Source organism: Acartia tonsa, chromosome 2, assembly GCF_053477335.1.
Source record: "Acartia tonsa isolate MP-2025a chromosome 2, ASM5347733v1, whole genome shotgun sequence".
NCBI classification, from domain to species: Eukaryota; Metazoa; Arthropoda; class Copepoda; order Calanoida; family Acartiidae; genus Acartia; species Acartia tonsa.
The window spans coordinates 45,008,003-45,032,428 of NC_137261.1; the positions used below are offsets into that span (position 1 = coordinate 45,008,003).

The 24,426-nt window shown below is 29.2% G+C and overlaps 2 protein-coding genes across 8 annotated transcripts in view; one reads left to right on the forward strand and one right to left on the reverse strand.

Moving 5' to 3' along the window:
* Positions 1–23,021, reverse strand: part of LOC145311959 (transmembrane protein 39A) — a 67,970-nt gene extending 44,949 nt beyond the window's left edge. For all 7 annotated transcript variants that reach the window (XR_013876858.1, XR_013876856.1, XR_013876857.1 and 4 more), the window contains exon 1: positions 22,883–23,021. The gene's annotated coding sequence lies outside the window, so the exon portion shown is untranslated. The remainder of the gene's footprint in view (positions 1–22,882) is intronic.
* Positions 191–23,507, forward strand: LOC145311962 (uncharacterized). The gene is made up of 8 exons (XM_080151038.1): positions 191–332; positions 11,685–11,778; positions 12,295–12,387; positions 14,478–14,576; positions 16,323–16,425; positions 16,998–17,075; positions 21,712–21,875; positions 22,893–23,507. The coding sequence occupies exons 1-8, from the start codon at positions 205–207 to the stop codon at positions 23,163–23,165; spliced, it is 1,032 nt and encodes a 343-aa protein (XP_080007164.1). The 5' UTR covers positions 191–204; the 3' UTR covers positions 23,166–23,507.
* Positions 23,508–24,426: the final 919 nt, after the last annotated feature.

Consider the following 24,426-nt stretch of genomic DNA (forward strand, 5'->3'; position numbering starts at 1 on the left):
GGCGAACCTTTTCGTCCGCTAGTAATTTGCTATCTGTTCTTTTGTATAGACATGTATTTTCGACGTTATTAGCTGATGTCAATGTCCCAATACAAAAATGGGACAGGGTCCCTACCATGAATTCTCTTTCTTTTACTTTAATCTGACTACCTTCAAATAAAAGCGATACTACTATAGAATTGTGGCAAAACAAACAGTACGTCCATGTTTCAAATATGTTATCTGTTTTCAGATAAAATGTTAAAGCCAAGCTTGATACTAATTGTATTCTATTTGTGTGTGGTCACCTGTGTTCCCTTATCCACAACACAACAAGACAGTGAAGAAACTAGGTAGGCAAAACTTTTTCCAGAATGCAGTCCTGTGGATTTATAATTTAATTAAACTAGCTGTCTTTTGAATATATAATATCATATGATATACAACTTTTAAGGAAATCAGGGAAGTGATGGTTATTTCCGCGGATATTAAAATGAAAAATTATAAGATCAAAACCAGCTCAGTGTTCCCCGAGGGTCCGATGGCCCGAACTAACTATAGTGGTAGAAATCTTACGCTTTTAAATTAAATATTGCTATACATGACTTTACAGTATGGCTGAGAACTAGCTTTAGGACAAAATCTTAAACAAAAACCTTCGGTTTTAATTACCAGTTATAAAGTCATATACCTATCTATTTTAAAATTGTATTAATTCAAATGCATTTGAAAGCCAAAATTGTACGTGCAGAGGAATATTGTTCGGGTTGATATTGAAAGTTATGGGGTAACAAGGATTAAAACATTCACCGATCAAGTTTATTAAAAAATGATGCAAACATTAATGAATTTATTATTATTTAAATCTTCGACCCGATTGTCATGTAATCTAAAAAAGTTCAACTCGTAGCGGGATAAAATAACGATCCCCTCCTACTGGATGAACGAATTAACTTATAAATGACTGGGGAAATAACAACCCAATTTTTTCACATGTCATAATATCAACGTTTATTCTACATCAATTCAAATATTCTACCTATCGAAAAGAGACAAATATACAAGTGTGGAAAGGCTTCGCCTTACATTAATATGTAAACAAAAGCGTTAATAAGGGGTTTCAAAGATATTGGTCTAATTATCACATAGTTGTGGTTTTATATTTCAAACATTATTTCATTAATTACCAATACAGCTTTATCAAATTACTATTGCTTTGCCCCTAGCCACTAGGGGAGGGCTAGGAAGGTAAGAGGAAAATAGCCAAAAAGCCATCCCAACTCATTTTAAACTTAACCTAAAAAGTATAACTTATTATGACCAGCAATTTCCAAAGTCTTTAGCTTCTGATAAAGAAACCTTACTGCTTTATAGGATAATTAACAAGCGGCTAAGCTCCTAAAGGCTTCCAGAGGCACTTGAGGTTGCCCAATTTTTTAAATTGCTAAGTACTTGTGCATTTGCAAAGCTTTATGTGCTAATAATAAGATTAAAATTGATAGGTAATAATAATAAAATGCGGTATTTTAACATTTAAAAATAAGATATAGATTACCTACTGTATTTCTGTTAAGAGTTTTAGACGTTCTAGGATGTTTTTAATTGTTTTTAATTGCACTTGGATTTATTTTAATTCTTTTATTTTATTTTATGATTCACAAAGTTTGTGTAAGAATGATATCAAAACTTTACCAACTTAAATTATTTTTCTTCTCTTAGGGGAGAAGAAGTTTAATTTTGTAGAAGAAAAACCATCCTGAGGAATTTTATTATTTAAGTTTTATACATTTAAATCATTTTCAATATAGTTTACATTAATGTTAGTAAGGACTCAACGAGGCTAATGTCAAATCAATCAATCAATGTTGTATACATAGTGCATAAAAGTAGGATTTTAAATTGAGGCACTAAACAAGGAGAATCGTGTAAAAAGGCAGCGCAGCATTACCAGCTTCTTTTTCTAATGGCGTAAATATCAATACATTGGTACATACCTAAAAAGTGAATGAATTTTTATAAAAATAGATTTTATACATGTACTAATAAATAGGTATAATCAGGGTCCAGGGAAGGTATTAACAATTTTGAATGAGGTTACCACCAAAACAAAAATAATGATCCAAGCAATATTATTTTTATTTTAAAAATAATATTGAAATTAAGGGTTTACTCACCCTAAACTCAAGTGTTTCTTGATGCCTCTAGGGGTATAACCCTGGTTTTTAGAAAAAAATAATTGTGTGTGGTACTCATTGATCCTGTAAAGCCCCAGGAAAAAAGTCTTTTCGGCAAGTTTCTAGGCTTTTTTTTATCACAAAGAAAACTGAAACGAAAACAAAATTAGATTTTTCTAAAAACCAAGCAGTTAAAGATTTATTCATATCCAAAAAGCTAAATACTAAACGGTTACTTGAAAATGTTTTACTTGAAACTGACATATTTTCTCATATATATTATGCAGTTATAGAGCGGAATAACATTTATTTGTCTTTTCAATCATATATTGTACTTGCTTAACTGTTTAAGTTTCATTTAAGTATATAAAAATGCATGTGAATTTTGATGATAAATTATCTAAAGTATTTCTATAAAGTGAAGAAAAAGATAGTGCACTGTATATTTCATTCAACACATAAAATTAAGATTCCAATTTAAATCAATGTCTGTTCTATAATTTCTCAAGCTACACAGCTACGTTCTATGAATGTTATTTTTTGTGTTAAAGCCACATACGTAAATGAACTAGGATCATGCGTATTGATATAAATGGATATCTGAGGCTTCTTGTTGTATATTTTTTTTGTTAAAAATTTATTAGGCCTAATATTTTGCATCTGAACTGATCTAGAGAAAGGCTACAATGCAATCAATATCTAATGTTTATTTACATTGCATTTACAGCGTGGCCATATTCTTCAGTATACTGAAAATCTTCAGTATTCTTCAGTATTTGGGAAATTGGGGCTTCAGTATTTTCAGTAAATACTGAATATTCAGTATTTGAAAATTTTATTCAGTATTTTTCAGTTTTTGGAAATTTTCATGATTCAGTATTTTCATTATTTCATAAATTCAAAAAAAATTTGCATAAATAAGATGTTTCTTCAAGTAGTTGATGTCAGATTTTTTTCGGCGCTTCGCGCCTCACTTTACTTTCCTTTAAATTACCCTATAACTTTGTACATTAATTTTGTTTTTTTTTATGGTAATCATAGACGTCCAGGGGGGGGGGGGGTAATACCCCCCCAAAAAAAATAAAAATCTCTAACAAAAAAAATTTTGCGCGCTTCGCGCGCATTTTTAATACTGAATATTTAATAAAATTTAAATTACCCCCCCCCAAAAAAAATTTTACCCCAGGGGTTAAATTTTGGGGGGAGTAAAAAAAATATACCCCTGCCAACAGATTTCAGGGGGGGTAATTAACCCCCCCCCAAGCAAATTTTACCCCCGGGGTAAAAATTTTGGGTGGGGTAAAAAAAATTGCGACGCGCGAATTTTACCCCCCCCCCAAAAAAAAGCGAATTACCACCTCTTGAAAAAATTTTACCCCCCCCCCCAAAAAAAATAAAAAGCTTGGACGTCTATGATGGTAATATACATTTTTTTTCAATTTCATCTCAAATATAAATTTTTTAGATATTTGAGATGCTTTTATACAGTATTTTTTCAGATATTTTTTTTGTCTATTAATAGAATGAATAATCTAAGGTGAGTACTTTGCATAATTATTAAAGGTAAAGTTTTTTAGCATGCTCTTAAATTAACTAAAAAGTATTTAAGTTTTGTAATCATTTAAAATATTTATCAGTCATTTTCTGCTTAATTGGTGCAAGAAAATCTAAGAGGCAAAATAAAAAGGTCTTTAAAATATCCCCCAAATTTAAAGGTATGATATATGAAATTTTGAAATGAGGAATCATATTAAAAAAAAATATTTTTTTGTTTCAGTATTTCAGTATTTTTTCTTATTTTAGGATTCAGTATTTTTTAGTATTTCCTTTTTTTTCTTCAGTATTTTCAGTATTTTTTCTTATTTTAGGTTTCAGTATTTTCAGTATTTCCTTTTTTTTCTTCAGTATCAGTATTTTTTTGGTTGTGGCCACACTGCATTTAGTATATATGTCTGAAGATTTAATAATGCAATACTTTAAGTAAAGTGGCTTCTCATTGCTGAGCTAATATATTTCTTTCATTATCATCCCCCCTGTCCCTGTATGTGAAAAGGAAGCTTCCTGTGAATTTTATATATTTAAGAATGTGTAATTTATGCATTATTTTACAATATTGTTATTACATATTTGTGCCATAACTCTCTCAAATATTCCCAGAGACATGCTGCAGGTCCACCAGGAATAGAAAGGAAAGAAAATTTACTTTAAAGATATGGATGTAGAATATACGTGGGTATTATGACGGGAAAAATTGCCGTTAATTTTGGTTGCTTTTTCCCCTGGCATTTATTGGTCAGTTCGTTTATCCGGTAGGAGGAGATGGGATAGAGCGTGGATGGGTTTGATAGATATTTTAGCCAGCTACAAATTTCACATTATTAGAGAACATGAAAATCTTGAGGAAGGTCCAAGTAATAATAAATCCATTTAAAAGTTCATGCAAATTAGTAATAAGATATAGCCAAAGAAAGACAAGCTTGAGCTTAGTATCCAAGTTTCAGTTACAGTTACTTTGACTAAAGAATTTTGGCGGCATAATATTTTTTGGTACATTTTTTTAAAATTCCTGGCTGGCAACTGCAAAACCTTATAAAAATGTAAATGTTAATAATATTCAATCAATTGCAATGTTTCCGCCAATCCAGAACAGTAATTTTTGCAAAGTTTTGACAATGGAAAAAAACTGTATTATAAGGAAAAATACTTTTTTGTGGTGCTAATAGCTTTTAAAAAGGAACAAAAAAAACGACATAAAAAATTAACAAAAGAACACTCATGTAGGTAGTGGACTAGTGTAGAATATTTATTCATTGCATCGTATTATAGACAGCTTTCCGCAGATATTAAAAGTGAAAAATTATAAGAAACAAACCAGTTTTGTTGGCCCCGAGGTTCCGAAAGCTAAGGAATCAACATAAAACTGACACGCCTATCTAAAGTAGCAACTGAAGAAAAATATTTTCTTAATATACCTAAACGGACAGGGCACATATCATATCAATATAAAAGCTTCGTCAGGTACACAAACCAGCAAACTATTCCTAGTAAAAGTTATTCTTACAATTCTATAAAGAAATTCAAATATTCAGTCAGAGTAGATTTAATATCTGGCTAACAACTTAGAATTAACTGTAGTATGCAACTTGGTCAAAGAGGACTATCCACGAACAAGAGCACGTGATTCTAAGTACCTTCCAGCATTGACCCTGAGTATTTTCTTTCAGAATATAATAGGTCACCATATATTATTAATATATTGACGAGAAAAATTATGTTTCATCACTTCAAGTTGAAGAAAAGTAAAAAAATGTCCACCATTTTTAGTTAAAATTCTGTCAAACGTTTTGTTGAGTTCGGGGTGTCTTTAATTGTCCATGTTGTCAAATCATAAAAATAAAAAAAGGCAAAAGCACATTTACTATATCTCATATGTATGTTTAAATTAATGCTAATATGGATTAATTTACAATCTATATAACACGAGTATTCGCATATGTGTCATCAAATATCCATTTTATTAAAAGAATTAACTTCATAAAAGTTTTCAAAATCAATCAAAATACATAAAAAAACATGGTGAAACATAAATTTTCTCGTCAATATATTAATAATATATGGGGACCTATTACATTCTGAAAGGAAATACGTAGGGTCAACGCTGGAAGGTACTTAGAATCATGTGCTCTTGTTCGTGGATAGTCCTCTTTAAAAACTAAATCTAATTTAGATGGAAGATGAAACAATATGTTTTAGGTAGTTGTTGTTTGTAGCCATGATTCTCTGAAGTTAGGACTCAGATTCACACGGAGATTGGTTAAAAATGGTTTCAGGGTGGTCTGAAAAAAAAACTATAAAGAGAGCTAAAGTACTGTAAAAACTTTCAGAAAGTAATTTAAAACACGTTTTAGCTTCAATTAAAAACCGTAAAAAACATTTTCGAAAGACCAAATTGCCCCAATGTTTAAAAATTAATTTGAAGTTTAAAGTTTAAACTAACAAAATATTGTGAACAAAAATCCGTTGTGTGTGAATCCATGCAAATCTTACACTGTCCTAGTTTTCATTTGATAGCTGTAATATCAAATTAACATTTTTATATTCTTAAATAAAAATTGTTTATTTACTTTATGATTTGTATAAGGTCAGTGGTTTCTTTTCATTTGGCATTTATCATAAGCTAGCAAAAATTTTTAAGTTTTGTTATATTTTAACTATAAGTTATAGAATGAACTAGTTAAATGCATGTGTGTTCCATATAACCTCAAAAATGTTATTAGGTTACTGAAACAAGCTCTCTAGTTTCCAAAGGGATAGTTCTACGAAGTGTATTTAAAGAGTTAAGGTACTTAGAGTAGTGAACTTTTATATGTCTTAGTAGAATATATAAGGCATTGGATAGATATGATTATATGTTAAAGAATTTTTAACATTGACCAGACCAAACTTTTTTTATTTGACAATATCTAAAAAAGTTTAAGTGATTTGCCACATAAATTACATGAGAATGGTCTATTTTTTTTCTAAATATGTATAGCCAAAACACCAATATCAGAGAATCTTTTTCCACATATTTCACAAGAGTTATAAAAAAATTGAACAGGGATCCCCTTGGGACAAGTTACTTAAAAAACATAAAAAATAACGTCCAGTTCATAATAGGACAGGTTTTCTATAGATTCTTTTTAAAAAAATAAAGAAAACCGTCTGGTTTATTTACAATATACACATAATCTCACGCAGAAATACCAACTAACCATACAACATATATATATATATATATATATAATATATATAATATATATATATATATAATATATATAATATATATAATATATATAATATATATAATATATATAATATATATAATATATATAATATATATATATTAAAAAAAGACCATTCTTATGTACACGCTTGGTTTTTTATTAAATGAATAAGTTAGGGTACAATGTTTGGCACTTTCGATATAAGTAAATGATAATAAAAAACCCATAGAATGCGATAATAACTTCAGAAAAATCGAAGAAAATAGTTTTAATACTTAATTAACGTTTTTAAGTTTTTCTTCAAAAAGTTTAGATAAGATGCCTTTAAAAGTCGTCTATGATTTTGTCAGGGATAAAAATGTAACTTTAAAATAAGAATTACAACATATTTTTTCAATTAGTACAAAGTAAAATTTTGAACATTTTATTGATCAGTATATTTTTTAAAATGTGAAGTAGAAACCTGAATATTTTATCATGAAAATTGTGTTATGATTTGATTGTCTGCTAGATTACAAGAAAAAAGATACTGACAGTACTTGTTGGTTCTTTAAAAATAATTAGGTAGATTACTTTCAGAACCCCTCTTTTTGCAACGTTATTTCAATAGAACAGAGCCGTAGTCTTAGTGTACTCAATATCTAGACAGCCAACCATTGTTTTAGAATTGTTCAATTTTTTTAACTTCTGATAAAAACAGAATTAATGGTATTTTTGTAAATATTATACCTCCAAGAAATGGCTATACTTCCCAATCATATGTTGTGTGATATTTAAGAGGAATTATTTTGATATAATGTCATTAAAATATTCGTTGAAAAAAGTGCTATTCTAGCTTATACTTTACATTTTAATGTGTATGATAATTCAAATAAAAGATAATGAAGATTTATATTATATTTAATTGTTATAATTATAAAGAAAAACCTGGAAACAGTAAAAAACTGACTTTATTTTATTGACGTAGGGAAAATTTTGTCAAATATTTGAATAAAAAAACGATACAAAACAAAATAAATTATTTTTAATATAGTCACAAAAAGGCTTAATGAGTTTAGGAAATATTTCATTCAATAATCATGTCATTTAAACTCTATCACACAGAATACAGTGTAAAAAGATGTTCTCGTTTTAATTTTAAGTAATTTCAAATGCATTTTAATACCTTTTAATGATTTATTTTTTGAAACATCTTTTTATAAAATGTTATTGATTTTTGAAGTTATATGTTAAAATGTTTTTAAACTTTGTTAACATTTTGTTTTAAATGTAGAAAATTGGTAATTCTAAACATTCAAAAAATGATTTTATTAAATTTTCATCACTTAAATTGCATGTTTGATGAAATTTTCAACTGATAATTCAAGAAAAATCGTTTAAGTTTTATTATATTTTACTTTGAAATGTTAAAAAAATATAATTATTGTCAAAAATGTGGAAGTTATACTTTCCTCAAAAAAAGACCTAAAACATGCAAATTAACACGTGTAATGAGATTTTTTTTCTTTCAGGTTTAATTTTAAGTAATTATCGATATTTTTTGTAAAAAGGATTTTATATAAAAAGTTTTAAAACTCGAGTTATGTATTGGTTCTTAAAAAGGTTGTGAATTTATGCAATTTTCTTGCAAAAAAAATTTTCTAGGATTTTAAAAATAGCAAAGGGTGTTATTAGACGTACTTACAGATACAATTGCAAAGTCATTTTGGCCAAACACTAAAATAAAGTTTTGAAATCTGAGGGTCCAACCGTGTGTAATTTATGTTGCAAATCATTTATATTGTCAAATAAAAAAAGTTCGATCAGGTCAATGTTAAAATTCTTTATCGCAATCTATATCTATCCAATGCCTAATATATTCTACTAAGACATATAAAAAGATCACTACTCTAAGTACTATACTAAATATTTTATTGGTCATTCTTTGTTGTTATGTGTATTTTGTTGTATAAAAAGTTTGAAGTTCTATTAACTAGTAAATGCTATCTAAAGTTGTATTTATGACAAAAAAGTTTTTGCCATATATAACATGCAACGAAGTTGAAAATAAAAATGAAAAACTCATTTTTTAAGGAAAATCCCTGGTCAAATCTATTAATTTTAATCAATAACTTTATATTATGCACTACTACGTTATTTAAAATAGAAAAAACTTACAGTTCACTATTTTTTTTTTAAATGCACTTCGTGAAACTATCCCTTTACTTGAAATGGAGAGGGGGGGGGGGAGTAAAAAAAAAAAAGGGACTTAATATGTATGTATAAGTAATTTGAAAGGTCTTAGAAGTCAAAGTGTTATACCTATTTGAAGATCATAAAAGAACAATTTAAGAAAAATTTCCAATTCAAAAACAATAAAAATATTTATGAATTCCATCCCTTGCTAATAATGTGGTCCCAGACATTCAAAATTGTTGCTCCGTTGAGCTCTGATGGTGTGCAATGCCGCACATATTTTCTTCTTCACTGAACATGCAAAATCAAATAGGAGCATTCAGGAAATAATTGAATCCTTTATATTGTATAGTTTGCTTAACACTATAGCAAAATCCTCTTTCTAAATGCAGACCATTTTTAGTAACCCCTACCCCCCTCTTCCCCAATGTTATCAAAATTATTAATATCAAAAATTCTTTCACTGATCTAGATTAGGTAGGGTTAAAAATCTTACTGGAGTGCAACTTCCCCCTTTTCATAATCTTTATTTTAAACTTTATCATCATCATGGTAGTAACAATTATGATGGCTGTCAGTACTTTTCATTTGCTCTTTTATACATTAAAATTATGTTTCATTAACTCCTTTATAGAAAGATGAACACTACAACCAACAATTGAGAAATTAGACTAGTTCTCACTTTATCTGCAAAATTTGACAAAGTTACATACAACATCTAATAATTCTTCTTAAGAAGTTAATATATTTAATTTCAAGAGTTGGGTTTCCTTCCTGTTTAGGATTTTGTAAAATGATTAGATATGTATGTATCTTTTTCAATTATTAAATGAATTTAAAACTTTGAATTGTATTCTAATTCTTCTGAACTATAAATATGTTAATTTGATTTCAAGTTTTAATTTCATAATGTGTTAAATATAATATAATATTCTACTGCTCTGTCTATAATACAAAGTAGAATGATGTCTGTCTGTCTGTCCATCTGTCCGTCCGTCCGTTCGTCCTTTTGTCCGTCCGTCTGAAGCTTAAGAACTTGGTAACCACTGAACCGATTGGATTCTACTCTTTAGGGTATATACCTATTGGTCCTGTGGTGATTTTAAGCTATTTACTTGGGGGGGTGGGACACCCCCAACCCCCCTAAAAATGAAAATTTCCCCCCAAAAAAAATTTTCATATTTTTTTCTAATTTTAATGTTTTTTATGATTTTATATATTTTTATATCTTTTTATATATTTTTATAAATTTTTATATTTTTTTATACTTTTTTATATTTTCTTTATATTTTCAATTACTTTTCTTCTTTTTAAATTTCTTTTCTTCTTTTAAACTTTGTTTTATCAAATTCAAAAAGATTGTGAAAACTTCCTTCTCCTGTAGGGGCGAAGCCCCAAAAAGGCTAATGGCAAAGAAATTTTAAAAAACAATAAAAAAAAAGAAAAATTCAAAGGTTTTAAATAATATAAATCAATATAAAGAGTTATAAAATGTTATAAAGAGTTATAAAATGATATAAAGAGTTATAAAATTTTATAAAATACAGAAAATATCTAAAAAAAATTTAAACAAAATTTTTAAAATTATCCCCTAAACCTTCAGAAAAAAGCCCCTAGAGGCTAGGGGCGAAGCCGCTAGTATTTTAATAATGTAACAATAATTTTGTTTATGTAACATTTACAAACATACACTTGTTTCCAAAATATAGTAATTGAGAGTAATAAAATTATTTCAAGTATGACTGAAAACCGGTTCTAATCCAGCGGATATTAATCGGTTTCGGAAAAATAATGTATAACATTTTATTACAATTTTTCACGAAAATTAAATAAAACTGGTTTTAATCTTATAATTTTTCATTTTATAATGAAAACCATCTTTTCAATCGAATTCTATTTTGTTTTTTCCCCATATCTAAGCACTTAACCATTTAAGAACTTAACCTTTTTAATAATAGTAATCGTCAATATGACAAGTTATACCCAAAAATTTAATGATGCTGGTTTAAAACTTTATTCCTGATTTAAAATGCGGAACAGGAGCTGGTAAAATAGATTGAGGTCAGAGCTATAAACAAAGTGCACAAATAACAAGTGTAAAACCGCACATAAATGATTTTTTTTATCTGCAGCAACAAAGGTGCTTTTGTGTGTGCAGCAATAAATTAAAGGCAAGAGGGAAATTTATCCAAATTAAACCTTTATTGCCTACAATTTTCCTGTTCATTAAAAACACCAATGTTAAAGTGCAATTAAACAATCGACAGGTTTTCCAGTATGGCTTCAAAACCCATTAATATCTGCTGGATGGTTACCATTTCCCAGCCATACTGAAAAAAATTTAAGCAAATATTGAAATTAAAATGATAAAATTTAAACTAGTTCTGTTACCTCGGGCTTTCGGCCCTTCGGGGTAAACAAAACTGGTTTTAATCTTTTAATTATTAATTTTAATATCCTGTCTATAATACAATGCGATAAAAAAACTATTAAACTTCAACGATTGGATGTAGATTTCAATGCCAAATAATTTTAAAAACAAATCAGGTAAATTGGTAGTGGAACATCTAATTTTTTTAATCTTTTGTAGGAATGTGAAAGCAGTTTTGGACCATGCTGTAGTGAATAGAATATTAGAGTTTGCAAGCTACTTTGGCTACATCAATGATTTTGAAATTGTACAGGTACATACACACTTAGCTTAATAATTCGTTTTGTACTCATTACTCTTTTGATTAAAATTAGCATTCATACATAACTTTTAATTAAATATAAGAAATTTAGCACTCCAGGGACGTGCAAGGGGGGGGGTAGAGGGGTGATTAACCTCCCCCCCCCCCCCCCCCTCAGATGAATGTTGATTTTTAATTTCTCCCTCCCATATAAAAAAAAGCTTTGACGTCCTTACCTCTATGTTATAAAGATAACCCCCCCCCCTCAATTTGATCCTCAAAATTTTAATTTCAAATTTTTACTTACCCCCTCCCCCCCGAAAAAAAAGTTTGGACGTCCTTGTAGCACTCATCATAAAAGTGAAAAGACCTCCTTTATCATACATATTAATAATAGGACAAGAAAATAATACTTAGTCCATTGAAAATCCCTGTTTTACTGATAATTAAGATTGTAAAATACTTTTTAAAAGCAATATCATTTGTATCTATAAATAAACTTAAAATTATTAATCTTTTTGTTTGCAGCATATTGAGAGAGTATCTGATGCCCTGAATTATTATCTCACCAAAGATATTCCCTATGAAGGAATCATTTATAGCCTCCTTAACCCCTTCAAGGTAAAGTTATTTCTGCATTAAAATGACTGGTTATCCTTTCAAAGTGATTTAATATAAAATACTATTGCCAATTCAATAATAATGTTAAAAGAATTAACATTTTCTGCAATGTATGTTCTACAATTTTTAGAGAAGCACTTCTTCTCTATAGCTAATGTATTATTCCTCAGGACCAACTTAATCATCTCTTAAAGTTTTTTTAAACATTTTCTTTAAAAATTAAGAGGTAAATTCAACACTTCGCTCCCAATAAAAATATTGTGAGTGAATTATTGATACACATTACTTATGGACATTATAGATCTTAACATTATTTTGGTCATTAAATAAAATAAAAATCTTTTAAATTAGTAAATTAATAAGTTTATTGGAAATATCAATTAAAAATGTTGAATTAGGAATATTTCTAAAATAACAACATCATGTATTTTAATCAACTAGTTATCAAAATATTCAAATTGTTAGAATTAAGATATTTTCTTTTTTCCTGCTCTCTTTATATTCTGGTAAAATCTAGATATATCAGGTTAAACAATTGTAAATGAATTCATTATAGTTCTTCTAACAAACAAAAAAAGGATAATAACATAACAAGAATGACAACATCCATAAGTAGCGAAGCACAAAAAATCGTAGATGGGAATACGTACAGGTAGATTTAAAAGGTTTTTACTAAAATCAAGAATAGATTTATTGGATAAAATAAATATGAAACCTTGTTTTATTTTGTATGATGACGATGGTCAAAGTAAATTATTATTAAAGATGCTCATAACAATGGGAAAAATTATTTTGATACTGATATCCCATAAAAGTTTGAAAATTGGATCAAAATAAACAAAGCTATTGGGAAATATGTAAAACATATAAAAATAGCAAAAAACCTGATAAAAGGCAGTCTGGCCGCCATGGTTGTTTTCTTAAAACGACAATAAATTTAATTTTTAAATCCTTAAAAACTTTAAAAATTTGGAAAATCGGACCATATACAGTGATACACTGAAGATATGGAAAAAAGTGTTAAATATATTTATAAATAGCCTAAAACCTTCCAAAAAGGCAGTCTGGCCGTCATGGTTATTTCCTTTAAAGACGGGAAATTTAATTTTGATATCTACAACTGAAAAAATTTTGAAAATCGGACTATAAACACTGAAGATATGGAGAAAAATGTTAAAAATATAAAAAAAACAGCCTAAAACCTGCTGAAAAGGCAGTCTGGCCGTCATGGTTGTCTTCTTTAAAAGACGGGAAATTTAATTTTGATATCTATAACTGAAAAAATTTTGAAAATCGGACCATACACTGAAGATATGGAGAAAAATGTGAAAAATATAAAAATAGCCTAAAACCTGCTAAAAAAGGCAGTCTGGCCTTCATGATTGTTTCTTTAAACGACAGGAAATTTAATTTTGATATCTGTAACTGAAAAAATTTTGAAAATCGGACCATAAACACTGAAGATATGGAGAAATGTGAAAAATATAAAAATAGCCTAAAACCTGCTAAAAATCGGTCCGACCTCAAATGATGTTTTATAGTCAATTATGCTCCTTAATAATGGGAATGTTGTCAAAAAATTTCAGCATTCTATCTTTTATAGGAGCTGAGTAAATCCCATTTCCCCCATAGCGTTACGGACTGACTGACGGACGGACATAGTGAATTATAGAGTAGCTTCGCTACTAAAAATAGTACAAAAGGGATTTAGTATTATATAGGTTAACAGTGCAGGATGCACTCATATTCTCTTTCGGCTTTGGACCATGAAAGGAGAAATCAAGAATTGCACAATGTGAAAGTCCAGTTTTTTTAAAATTAGGGTAGGATGTATTGTTTTTAATATTCCCTGGACTGGAGAGTAGAACTAAATCGGTTCAGTGCAGTTGTAACAAAGATATTAAGCTTTTGACAGAAAGACTGACAGACATCGTTTTACTATGTGAACTTAAGTTTTCTCAACTACAGTTCACTCTAAAGATTTGGACAAATCTTCTGTACAACATTAAAAACAATAAGGATTCAAATATTTCAAACGCCTTAGGTATTTAAAACAAAAAAAAATAATTTAGTATTTAAATGTAATTTAGATCAATAAATTGGTGTGTGGACCCTGGACAATGTTTGATGGAAATGGAAACCCAACAGTTTCATTGGATGTATGTCTGGCAGGACTGGTCCTTGCTAAGGTAAAATTTTCCTTTTTTTTTACTAAATATATTTCAGGGATGGGACATTAGCCTGTTTATATCACTAGTCCCCAAAGTTTAAAATAACGTTTTCTTATTAGTTAACTGAACAACTAGAGAGGGTTAAGTGTCACTAACATTTCGACCACTAATATTAAACTAAAGAAGGGGTAATTTTGTGTATCATCATTAGGGATGTATGTAAATTTATCGGCTATTTTCTTATCCCTTTAGATCCAAGAGAATATTAACTAAATAAGAGGGGTATTTAGTGAATTTATCTATTAAAGCTATGAAAAATTAGAAGTATTTATTAGATAGGTAGATTAGTTTATTAAAGGATTTAACCTTTATAAATACATAGTTACAGCATTAAGAAAGTTAGATTTTTAAAACTTTTCTCCCAATAAAGTTAAAAAACAAATGAAATTCTTTAAATTATAGGTAAAATCTATAGAGTATATTCCTTTTTGTGACATCGCTCCCTTAAGGGGCGTTTCGTCGTATTTTTGCAGAAGCTTTTCATAGGTTAATTTAGGTTGGGTGATTCCCCAGCAGGGTTAGGCAATTGGCAGTGTAAGAGTCCCCTACAGGAGCTAGAAATAGGAGAAAATACGACGAAACGCCCCTTAAAAGGCGAGGTCGATAGGGCTATATCCAAATCTATATTCTATATCAATCATTTCCCAATAATTACTATGTTCTCTTTATAATCAGCAACTTTATTTTTATTATCTGGTGTAAGAAGTACAAACTTATATCCTTTTTTTTCTCCAGAGGCATAACAAAAATAGAAATCTATTTCTGGTAATTCTGCTAAATACAAAATCATGTGGTTATTTTTCCCTAAATTAACTTCTGTGGAAAAAGAATACTATAATTGGAAACCTAACCCAGATTTTTATAATGTCAGTAAGAAGAGCACTTTGTATCTTACTTGTCATCCCTCTCTTTTCTTGTAGGAATTTAGGGACAGGTGAAATAGCTTTGAATTCAAATTTGTGGGATTATCAAGAGGGAGAAGAGTGGGTTATAATTTTCAAAAAGTAATTTAAAGTAAAAATTGCGCAGAAATATTACTATCACATTTGCTTTTTTTTATTTTCTAACTCTTGCGTCCCTGAGTAGAATATTTATGAATATATTTTGGACTATTTGGAATCCATAGGAGAAAGCAAAAAAATATAATAATGAATTGCTTAGAATATCTTTCAATATAAATATACATCCCCAAAACCCTGATTTTTCTTACTGCAGGTGTCATACGTCATAATGAATGTTCTTATAATATTTGTATTTTTATGGTTATGAAACCTGAAAAGTTCGTTTTCCATTTAGTTAATGTATATTTTTTTATACTTTTTGTGACTTGTACTCAAGTGTTATCTATTCATCTTCAAGAAACTCAAGATTAAATTACTTTTCTATTTGATAATCATAGAAGGTTTTAAGTTAAACTTCTTGCGAAGTTTTAATTTACAAAGTGCTTTAACACATTAATTTAGTGCAAAAAGATTATTTTATCTTAAGACAGTATTTTTCAAACTCATGGTTTAAAATCAATCTATTCGAATATTTTTTTGAGTGTCTTGAAATTACCTTGATGACAGGGAAGGGAATGGCAAGGAAGCACTTTGTTTTAGCAAGGTAAATATTTGATCAAATTTTTAAGTTAAATTATTTCAGAATATTTAGGTAGGTACTTGAGTAAGTTTTTTTTATCAATAATATTTTAAAATTTTGTAGGTAGCTTTAGCAGCACCTTTGCTGAGGAGTAGCCTCCAAGAAGGAGGAATCTTCAATGTTCTGGACACCATTGCTCTCACACTAGACAGACTTGACTTTGCAGGTAAGTTTACTCTCTCAGTAAAATAAGGAGGGCTCGGCAGCCGCAGGTCAGCCGCACAAATAAGATGCTTTGAGAAGAGGAATTACCATATTTTAGTCAGGTTTAGACTTTAAGCTAACTTTTTAAATTTGTATTAGGTTGATTTCCCTGAGGCTTACAGGCGGCTGCCGAGCCCTGAAATAAGTTTTGACCAAAGCTGCTCGACATTCCTAGTATCAAGTGTTAGAATTAATTGCCTTATCACAAGTTCACAATCACGCTTAGCACAACATTTTTAGTTATACTAGTAAACAAACAATCTTTTAGTGCTTAATTGATTAATATGTAAGGCTTGTTTTTATTTTTAGAAAAATCATCATTTTCTATCTATTAACTAAATTTTGTGTCTGACTTAATTGTATCAATATTGTACTTATTTCAAGATATCAAGCAACAGCAGATAAAACACTTGCTTTTGCTTTTAAGAGAATTTTATTGCATTTCTATTACCTATATTTGGTTGAAGCAACTAATATAAAAATTCTAACAAAATTAATAATTACAAAAATGTGATGAAATGTTATAATCAGCAGGACCAAAACTGAGGGAAGGCGGCATATTCAATATTCTTGACGCTATTTCTAATAATATTAACAGGATAGACTTGTCAGGTAAATCCTTGCAGCCTCAATATCCTGCAGAAATCATTTCATCCTCCACCCCTCTTACCATCCTTTCCTGTAAAGTAAAAATATACCCACTCCTTTCTTTTTTGATAATTACCAAAATGGATGTGCATTAAAAATATATAAAAAATATCCTAGATAATCAAACACTGCCGCAGCTATTAAACCCCTTGATATGTATCCCAGCTTAATTGAGGAGCAGCTTTAATACAATGAAAATTCAAAATTAAAACTGATCTTTAGCACATCCACAGAGTAAATGTTTTTAAGCTCAAGAAGTTCTACATAACATTAATAATAAATTAGTCGATTCTTTCACAGGATTCAGGAGGGGGGAGTGCGAGTATGGTCCAAATGATTTGTAACTGATTTCTGCAGAATCCATCAAATAATGTGTTGTGTTGGGTCATAATGCAACATATCTTTGAAAAATAATGCATGTAATAATTTCTAAAGTTTTAGGCCTGTCATAAATGAAAAAAATAGTGTGCAAGAATATTAAATATGCATGTATGTAAAAATTAAAAAGCATGAAATTAAAATCATTAAAATTAAAGGTTCCCAATTATTACAATAAAAATAGATTTAAACATATTTAAACATCGATTGAACATCCACCTAAACATACTTCTTAGTTTATAAAAATTCATTAGTGATATTTTAATCCTAATTGATCTTTAAATTAAAAGATCTATTGTTTAAAAACTAACCACTATGCAAAACCAAACAGTTACAAACTAATATTACTGTTTATGTTTATTTCTGTATTGTTTTTATCATACTTACTCGATACTGTTACATTTGTTATGCTTCAATTATCATAAACACAAAAATAGTTCATTTGTTCTAATTTAGAATCTATGATTAGTAAGATTGCTTAATATTTATAAAAATTTCTTCGCTTCTTATCTAATGGATTTGCCACATGAAGAGTTAATGGGGTTATCTCAAAATAATAATGGGAAGACAAAAAGCATATATTTTTGTGGGGGATGGGATATCATTTTGCTATTGACATAACTCCCTCCCCATCACTGCAAACATCCAAAACAGACATAGCTATGCAAAGATTTCCCTATTATTTTAGGTCTATCTGTCCGTTAGTTCATGAGATCTTACTAGAAAAATATTATAGAATACATTAGAACAACGAAATGGGTTTTCAACAAAAATATTCAGAATTTCTACCATGAATTCCAATTTTTACTTTATATTCATGAAAAAATATTTGTAACTACAAGAAAGATAAAAATAAAAGGAAAATATAAAGAAAAGAAATTTAAGTTTTCATATCCTCAGTAAAAATAATAGGAATCTTAAGTGTTTATAAAATTCAGCAGATTTTTTGGTAGTAAAAAAATCATCAAATTTACTTCCTATCAATTTAGTATTTTTAAATGTATCATTAATCTTTATTTTTCAATAATATAATAAAATAGGTATTGCTTACCTATTATTCTGGCAATATTGTAAGAACGCCAAATCTTTTTTTCTCACTTTCACACAAAGCTTACAATTGTTCAATTATAATTTCATCCTACAAAACAGAAGGTTTTACTTGTAAATAAAGCTTTTCTTAAAAATATCATCTAATGTTTAAACATTGTAACAATTTACAAAAATTGCAATTTAATAGTGTTGAAAAAAATACTTATTTGATTCATTCAACATTTAAATTACAAATAATTGCTTCCTACCCTCTAAACATTTTGTTAATTAAGTTTAAATTAATTTTTGCTAACAACTCTAGATAAAATCCCACTCAGTGTAGAAAGGATCACAACAAACAAGGCACAGAAATATTATTTCATAAAACAGATCTATGTATAGATGTATATACAGACAACTATACAACTTCCTTTTCCAAAGACCTCTTTCGTCTGCTTCTAAATTATTTTCTGCTACTTGGCTGTGTTAATATAAGCGACACCATTGGTTGATTTTCTATGACCCAATAGAAACGTTGCACAAGGCGGTTGCGATGGGGAGATAGTTATTTAACCCTTTCTTCCTTTAGTGATTTGCTCTAAATTTCAAAGACATCTAGAACAAAATGTTACAAAATGAGTTGTAAAGAAGATCATAATTTTTCAATATAATCTTCACAGAAAAATATCTGAATATCTAAGTATTACCGACAGACAAGTGGACAAAGAGTAATAGAGTAGAATCACTATTAACAATAAGGAAACAGAGGGCCCCATATTTAAACAAGCAACAGACAACATATGTTGCTTTATAACTTATTCATCTTGTATTTTATTTTATGATTAATTTTAAAATCAACCCTTTGTACAACAATAACAATTTAATTAAAATTAACTTCCTAATTTATGAAACGAATTTGTTAATCAACATTAAATGAAGTTGTGTTTATTATAGGAATTTCGAGTACTAAATAACTTCATAAAAAAAATATAATTAAAATTATAACTAATGGGTTAGATGGGCAATAGTTAAGGACATAAATCCGGAAACCGCGGCGTAAATTTAATGGTAAAACTCTATTTTTTTTCTTATACTTATTTGCAATCTTAATCAATAATGCTATTATATTAATAGATTCAAAATATTTGAGTCCTTCATCCTATTTTAGCCCCTCTTGGGGGTTAGGGGGTCTGTAGGGGGTAAAGTAATTTAACATTTTAGTCATAACAAAAAAAAAGGTAAATTACGGTTAGGGGACTTGTACACAGTTTCAAATTTTGGAGTTTAGATAAGAATTCAAAATATTAATTTAACTTATATCATGATAAAAATCCCGGAAAGACTTTTTTAATAATTTTTTAAAATAGTAAACATTGAATCACTGTATGACACCCTGGAATTATAGAAAGTTCTGCATAACAAACATTTTCTTCCAACAATCGTTTCCAGCAATTCTGAGAAAATCAAATAAATATTTTTTCACAAGAATGCAAATTTTGATTTGACATTGTCTTCAAACTTTTTTTCTTGGATATTTGCCATGTTTTACATTCAAACATTTAATACATCACCAAATTTGGATAACGAGATGAAAAAGAATTTTATACATGCTATGAAAAGTATAGTAGATATTAAATAATACATTTTTTAACGTGCATCAAGTAAATAAAAAAGTCCTAATAAAACATATAATTAAAGTAATGTTGTAAAATATGGATAATAAAACTAATTAACTAAAATTGGATTAAAATTATAAATTAGGGGTGTACTACAACCTTTTTACAGGTAATTAAAGTCTAATTTTAAATAATAGGCTATTATTCAGATAGATTATTTCTGACATATTCAGCTTTTATTTTAATATAAAAGTAAAGAGATATATAAGTATCCTTACAAAAAAAACAAGATGTGTGTCTGTCTGTTTGTGTATACCGAAAGATCTCGCTAACCGCTTTAAGAGTCCTTAGATGCCTCTAGGTGCATAGCTGCTAGTACACTGTAAGATTATTTGTAATCTATTATGAAATGGCTTATCCCTTAACAACATTAAAGCCTAAATACATTTTGTACAAACTTTTAACATACAGTTATGTCTGACAGCTAAGAAAATAAATTATTTTTTCTATACAAAAGGGGTAGTTTCCCGAAATGCATTTGAACTGAATTTAGTAATCCGCATAGTTTTTTCAAGTTAATGTGTTAAACTATATTTATATGGCATATATTTGAAAAAATTTCAATTTTCTACCACGTAGTTTTAAAAATATCAAGACCTGAAAATCGTCTTTTTGTGATATATATTTAAAAAGACGATTTTCAAGTCTTGATATTTTAAAAACTACGTGGAAGAAAATTGAAATTCTTATTTATACTGTCGTCTAGCCTTCGGCATCTCGGGGCTAAAAACTGGTTTATCTTATAATTGTCTATTTTACATACGCGGAAAGCTATTTATAATACGATTCGAGAAATTAATATTATAAAATTCGAATTCAGTCCAATTTAAGCAATACTATTTCTACCTTCATAAAATAAATAAGTATAGTAAGTGTTTAAGTAATACCTTATGAAAATCGACGTCCCTGTCCTAGGAGGATGGTAGGGCAGACAACACTTACATAGTGGCTTAGCTCCTTAAAACAGTTTTCTCATGGCTAAAAAGTGTATTTTTTTCATTTACAATATTACTTGGCTAATCTGAAGGAAAACGAGGTACAACACAGACGGCATATTCCCTCTATTCCCTCTATTCAACTCCAACACAATATCCCTCCCTCCCTATTTCTTATAAAATAATATCAAAACTCGTTTCAAGCCCCTGCAGGGTTCTTATGAACCTTCAGAATAGCTAAAAAAATAGCAGGGCGGGGGATGGTGTAACAATTGCAATTACAAAAATTCTCCCGTAAAAACAAATATCATAAACATCCTAATGGATATAATAAATAATGCAGAGCTTGAATGTTTAAATGCAACAACAAAAAATATGATTGTAATAATTTTTTAAAAGTCTATGGTTTAAATATTTTACATCTCAACTTCTTTCAAACGAATAAGCAGGAAAAAGGTTCAAAATATTGATTTTTTTTGAAGAGACTTAAATCGCATGGAAAAAAATTATACCTCCTAATTATAATAATTAAAGTCAATTTTATCAGTTTCATTCTTAAAAATAAATTACAAACATATTTAGGTTCCGGCCCTGAGGGAGAACCTTTTGAACCCCAAGTGAAGGAGAACACGCCCGAAATCAAGGAAATTGGAGGTGTAGAATATGAGGTGGTGTCAACAGTACAGAAGGAGAAGAATGCCGCGGCAAAGAAACAAAAGGCTGAATCTTCCCAGGAAGAGAAACAGGTATTTTTAAAGCGAACCTACTCTATAATTCGCTTTATCCGTCAGTCAGTCCGTAACAACATGGGGGAAATGTGTTTTTCTCGGCAACTATTAAATACAAACAGCTAAAACTTTTAGTGAAGTTTCCTATGAATATGCGCATCTAATCAATACATTGGTTTGTCCGTCAGCCAGACTTCGAAAGATGTTTTTTTAAGGTTTTTAAATTTTCTTGGCGTTTTAGCACATTCTAGCTGATTTTTCCTTAGTTGATGAAAACTAAACATCTGCTCTAAAACTAACTTTTTCTGTATTTCCATTCCATGATATTTAATTTTGTGTTTTGCTCCTCTTTATGATGTTGTCATCCTTGTACTTTTGTATGTAAAGAAAAGCATGGATACTAAATCTCAATAAAACTCAATTACTATCAAAAATAATTTTTTTTAGTTGAGAAGAATTTGGGAGGAGATTTAATCTATTGTCTTTTTTTATTGTAATTGTTGATAACAACTGTTAACAAGATAATTACTTAACTATTTTATCCAATTTCATGCCGATGAGTGTTCTATAAACATATTTTTTTTATCCCAAGTAAAAGATTAAATAAAAATCTATTTAGTTAATTTATCTTTTATTGGGTGCTTGGAAATAAAAGTTATGAAAATAATATTTCTTATAGATACATTTTTAGACGTCTAGACTTTTTAATACTTTAATATGAATAGAATTAAATTCAAAAGTATTATATCTAATGAAAAAATAATATTTTATCAAAATATAAAAACTATTAAGTAGTCACTTCGCTAAAAAAAAACTTAGTATTGAGGGAAAGGTAACATTTCTATAAAAAAGAGGCCATATATATTGGGATGATTAATTTTACCTAAAGGTACCCTCCTCAGATAAATTCTTAAAATTCTATGACTAAGAGTTTCTCCGTAAAGAAGAGCCAAATTGGTTCAGCGGTTGGTGAGATATTAAGATATAAGACATACACAGATAGACTAGGTTAATAGTAATCCTACCTATTTTCAGACTTTCCAATCCCCCGAGGATATCTACCAGGGCTTTGGCTTCAACAACTGGAGCAGTGGTCTCAAGAAAATTACAGAACTGGGCAAAGTGTTGACCCACCGCCAGGGACTTGCCTCCGACTTCCCCGACTGGACCGAGGGATCCAACGATATGGAGCTGTACGACTACCTGCCCCGCAGTATGCCTGGCCTGCCCACGGCGAGGCTTCAAGAGCTCATGAGGTCAACCATTGAGGGCCTCAGGGCGGCAATGTCGGTTGATTATAAGCAGTAGAATAATTTTGAAGGGATATTTATTTTAATTACACATAATACCTCAATTTTTTAGCCACTATAATGTATCTTAACTTTCCAAGTTCCTATTTCACCATCCAAATCAAAAAAAGTGTCACATATCACTGTCTTAAATATACAAAGTAAAAAGACTTTACCTCTTAATCAAAATCAGTTGCTAATGTATGAATCCTAATCACAAAAGAAAGATTCAAATTGTTATTAAAATTATTTGTTACTGTGATAGTTATATTGCCCAAACACACTCACTTTTGTTCACTGTTATGTTTTTTGTTAATTTTATATATATTGTAGATATTTGAAATAAATCACGTTGTTCTTATTTTTATTCTATTATAATCTTTAATATCTTCTTTACTAGTTGAAGACATGGTAATGATGTGACCTAATTTGTTTAATTTCACTTTCTCACTCTGTCTTTGAAGGTGAATTATAACCTGAAATAATCATGTCATCATTTACAATTAACACCAGGAGTAAAGGAAAAAACATGAATTAAACATGAAAGGTTTTCATTAAAACTCGGGCCATTCAAAAATCAAAAAAATTATACTATAAATAAATGAAAACCCCAAATAAATAGAAATAAGGGGGGGGGGGTTTTAATGCAACCATCTCGTAATCAGTGAGCAAATGGCACTTACAATTCGAATTTCGATCTGAAATTTTGCATGAGTAATCCTTTGTAGGTCTATTTTCCCTAAATCGAACAAAAAGTTGAAAAAGTAACGGCTAACGGCTCAGCCGTTTAGCCGTTTTTTGTTTTTTTTAAGGCAAATCTGCCATAAGTTATGTAGAAATCAACTTTTTGAAACATATTTTTGCTTTAAATCATGTGAAATGATATAAAAAAAACATTTTTAGATTTCTAGTACCAGCAACTAGCGGCTAGAACCGTTTGAAAACGTTTTGGAGCAGCATAGAGTATTATGTGGAGATAGGTTTCGTGATGATTTCCCTTGAAAATAGTTTTAAAAATGGCTAAATTGCTGAGCCGCCAGCCGTTAGCCGTTACTTTTCCAACTTTTAGTTCAATTTAGGGAAAATAGACCTACCAAGGATTACTCATGCAAAATTCCAGATCAAAATTCGAATTCTAAGTGCCATTTGCTCACTGATTACGAGATGGTTGCATTAACCCCCCCCCCCCCCCCCCCTTTATAAATATAGATTAACACACAAACAAACAACCTACTACTTTGGCAGACAGACATCCAATTACTGCATAGATCGACCCGAAA

Excerpts from the sequence above, each read along its gene's own strand:
- LOC145311962 (XM_080151038.1), top strand. The coding sequence starts at position 205 with ATGTTTCAAATATGTTATCTGTTTTCAGATAAAATGTTAAAGCCAAGC. Across the intron at positions 16,426-16,997 it reads AGACAGACTTGACTTTGCAG|GACCAAAACTGAGGGAAGGC; the intron begins GTAAGTTTACTC and ends TATAATCAGCAG. Across the intron at positions 21,876-22,892 it reads CTTCCCAGGAAGAGAAACAG|ACTTTCCAATCCCCCGAGGA; the intron begins GTATTTTTAAAG and ends ACCTATTTTCAG.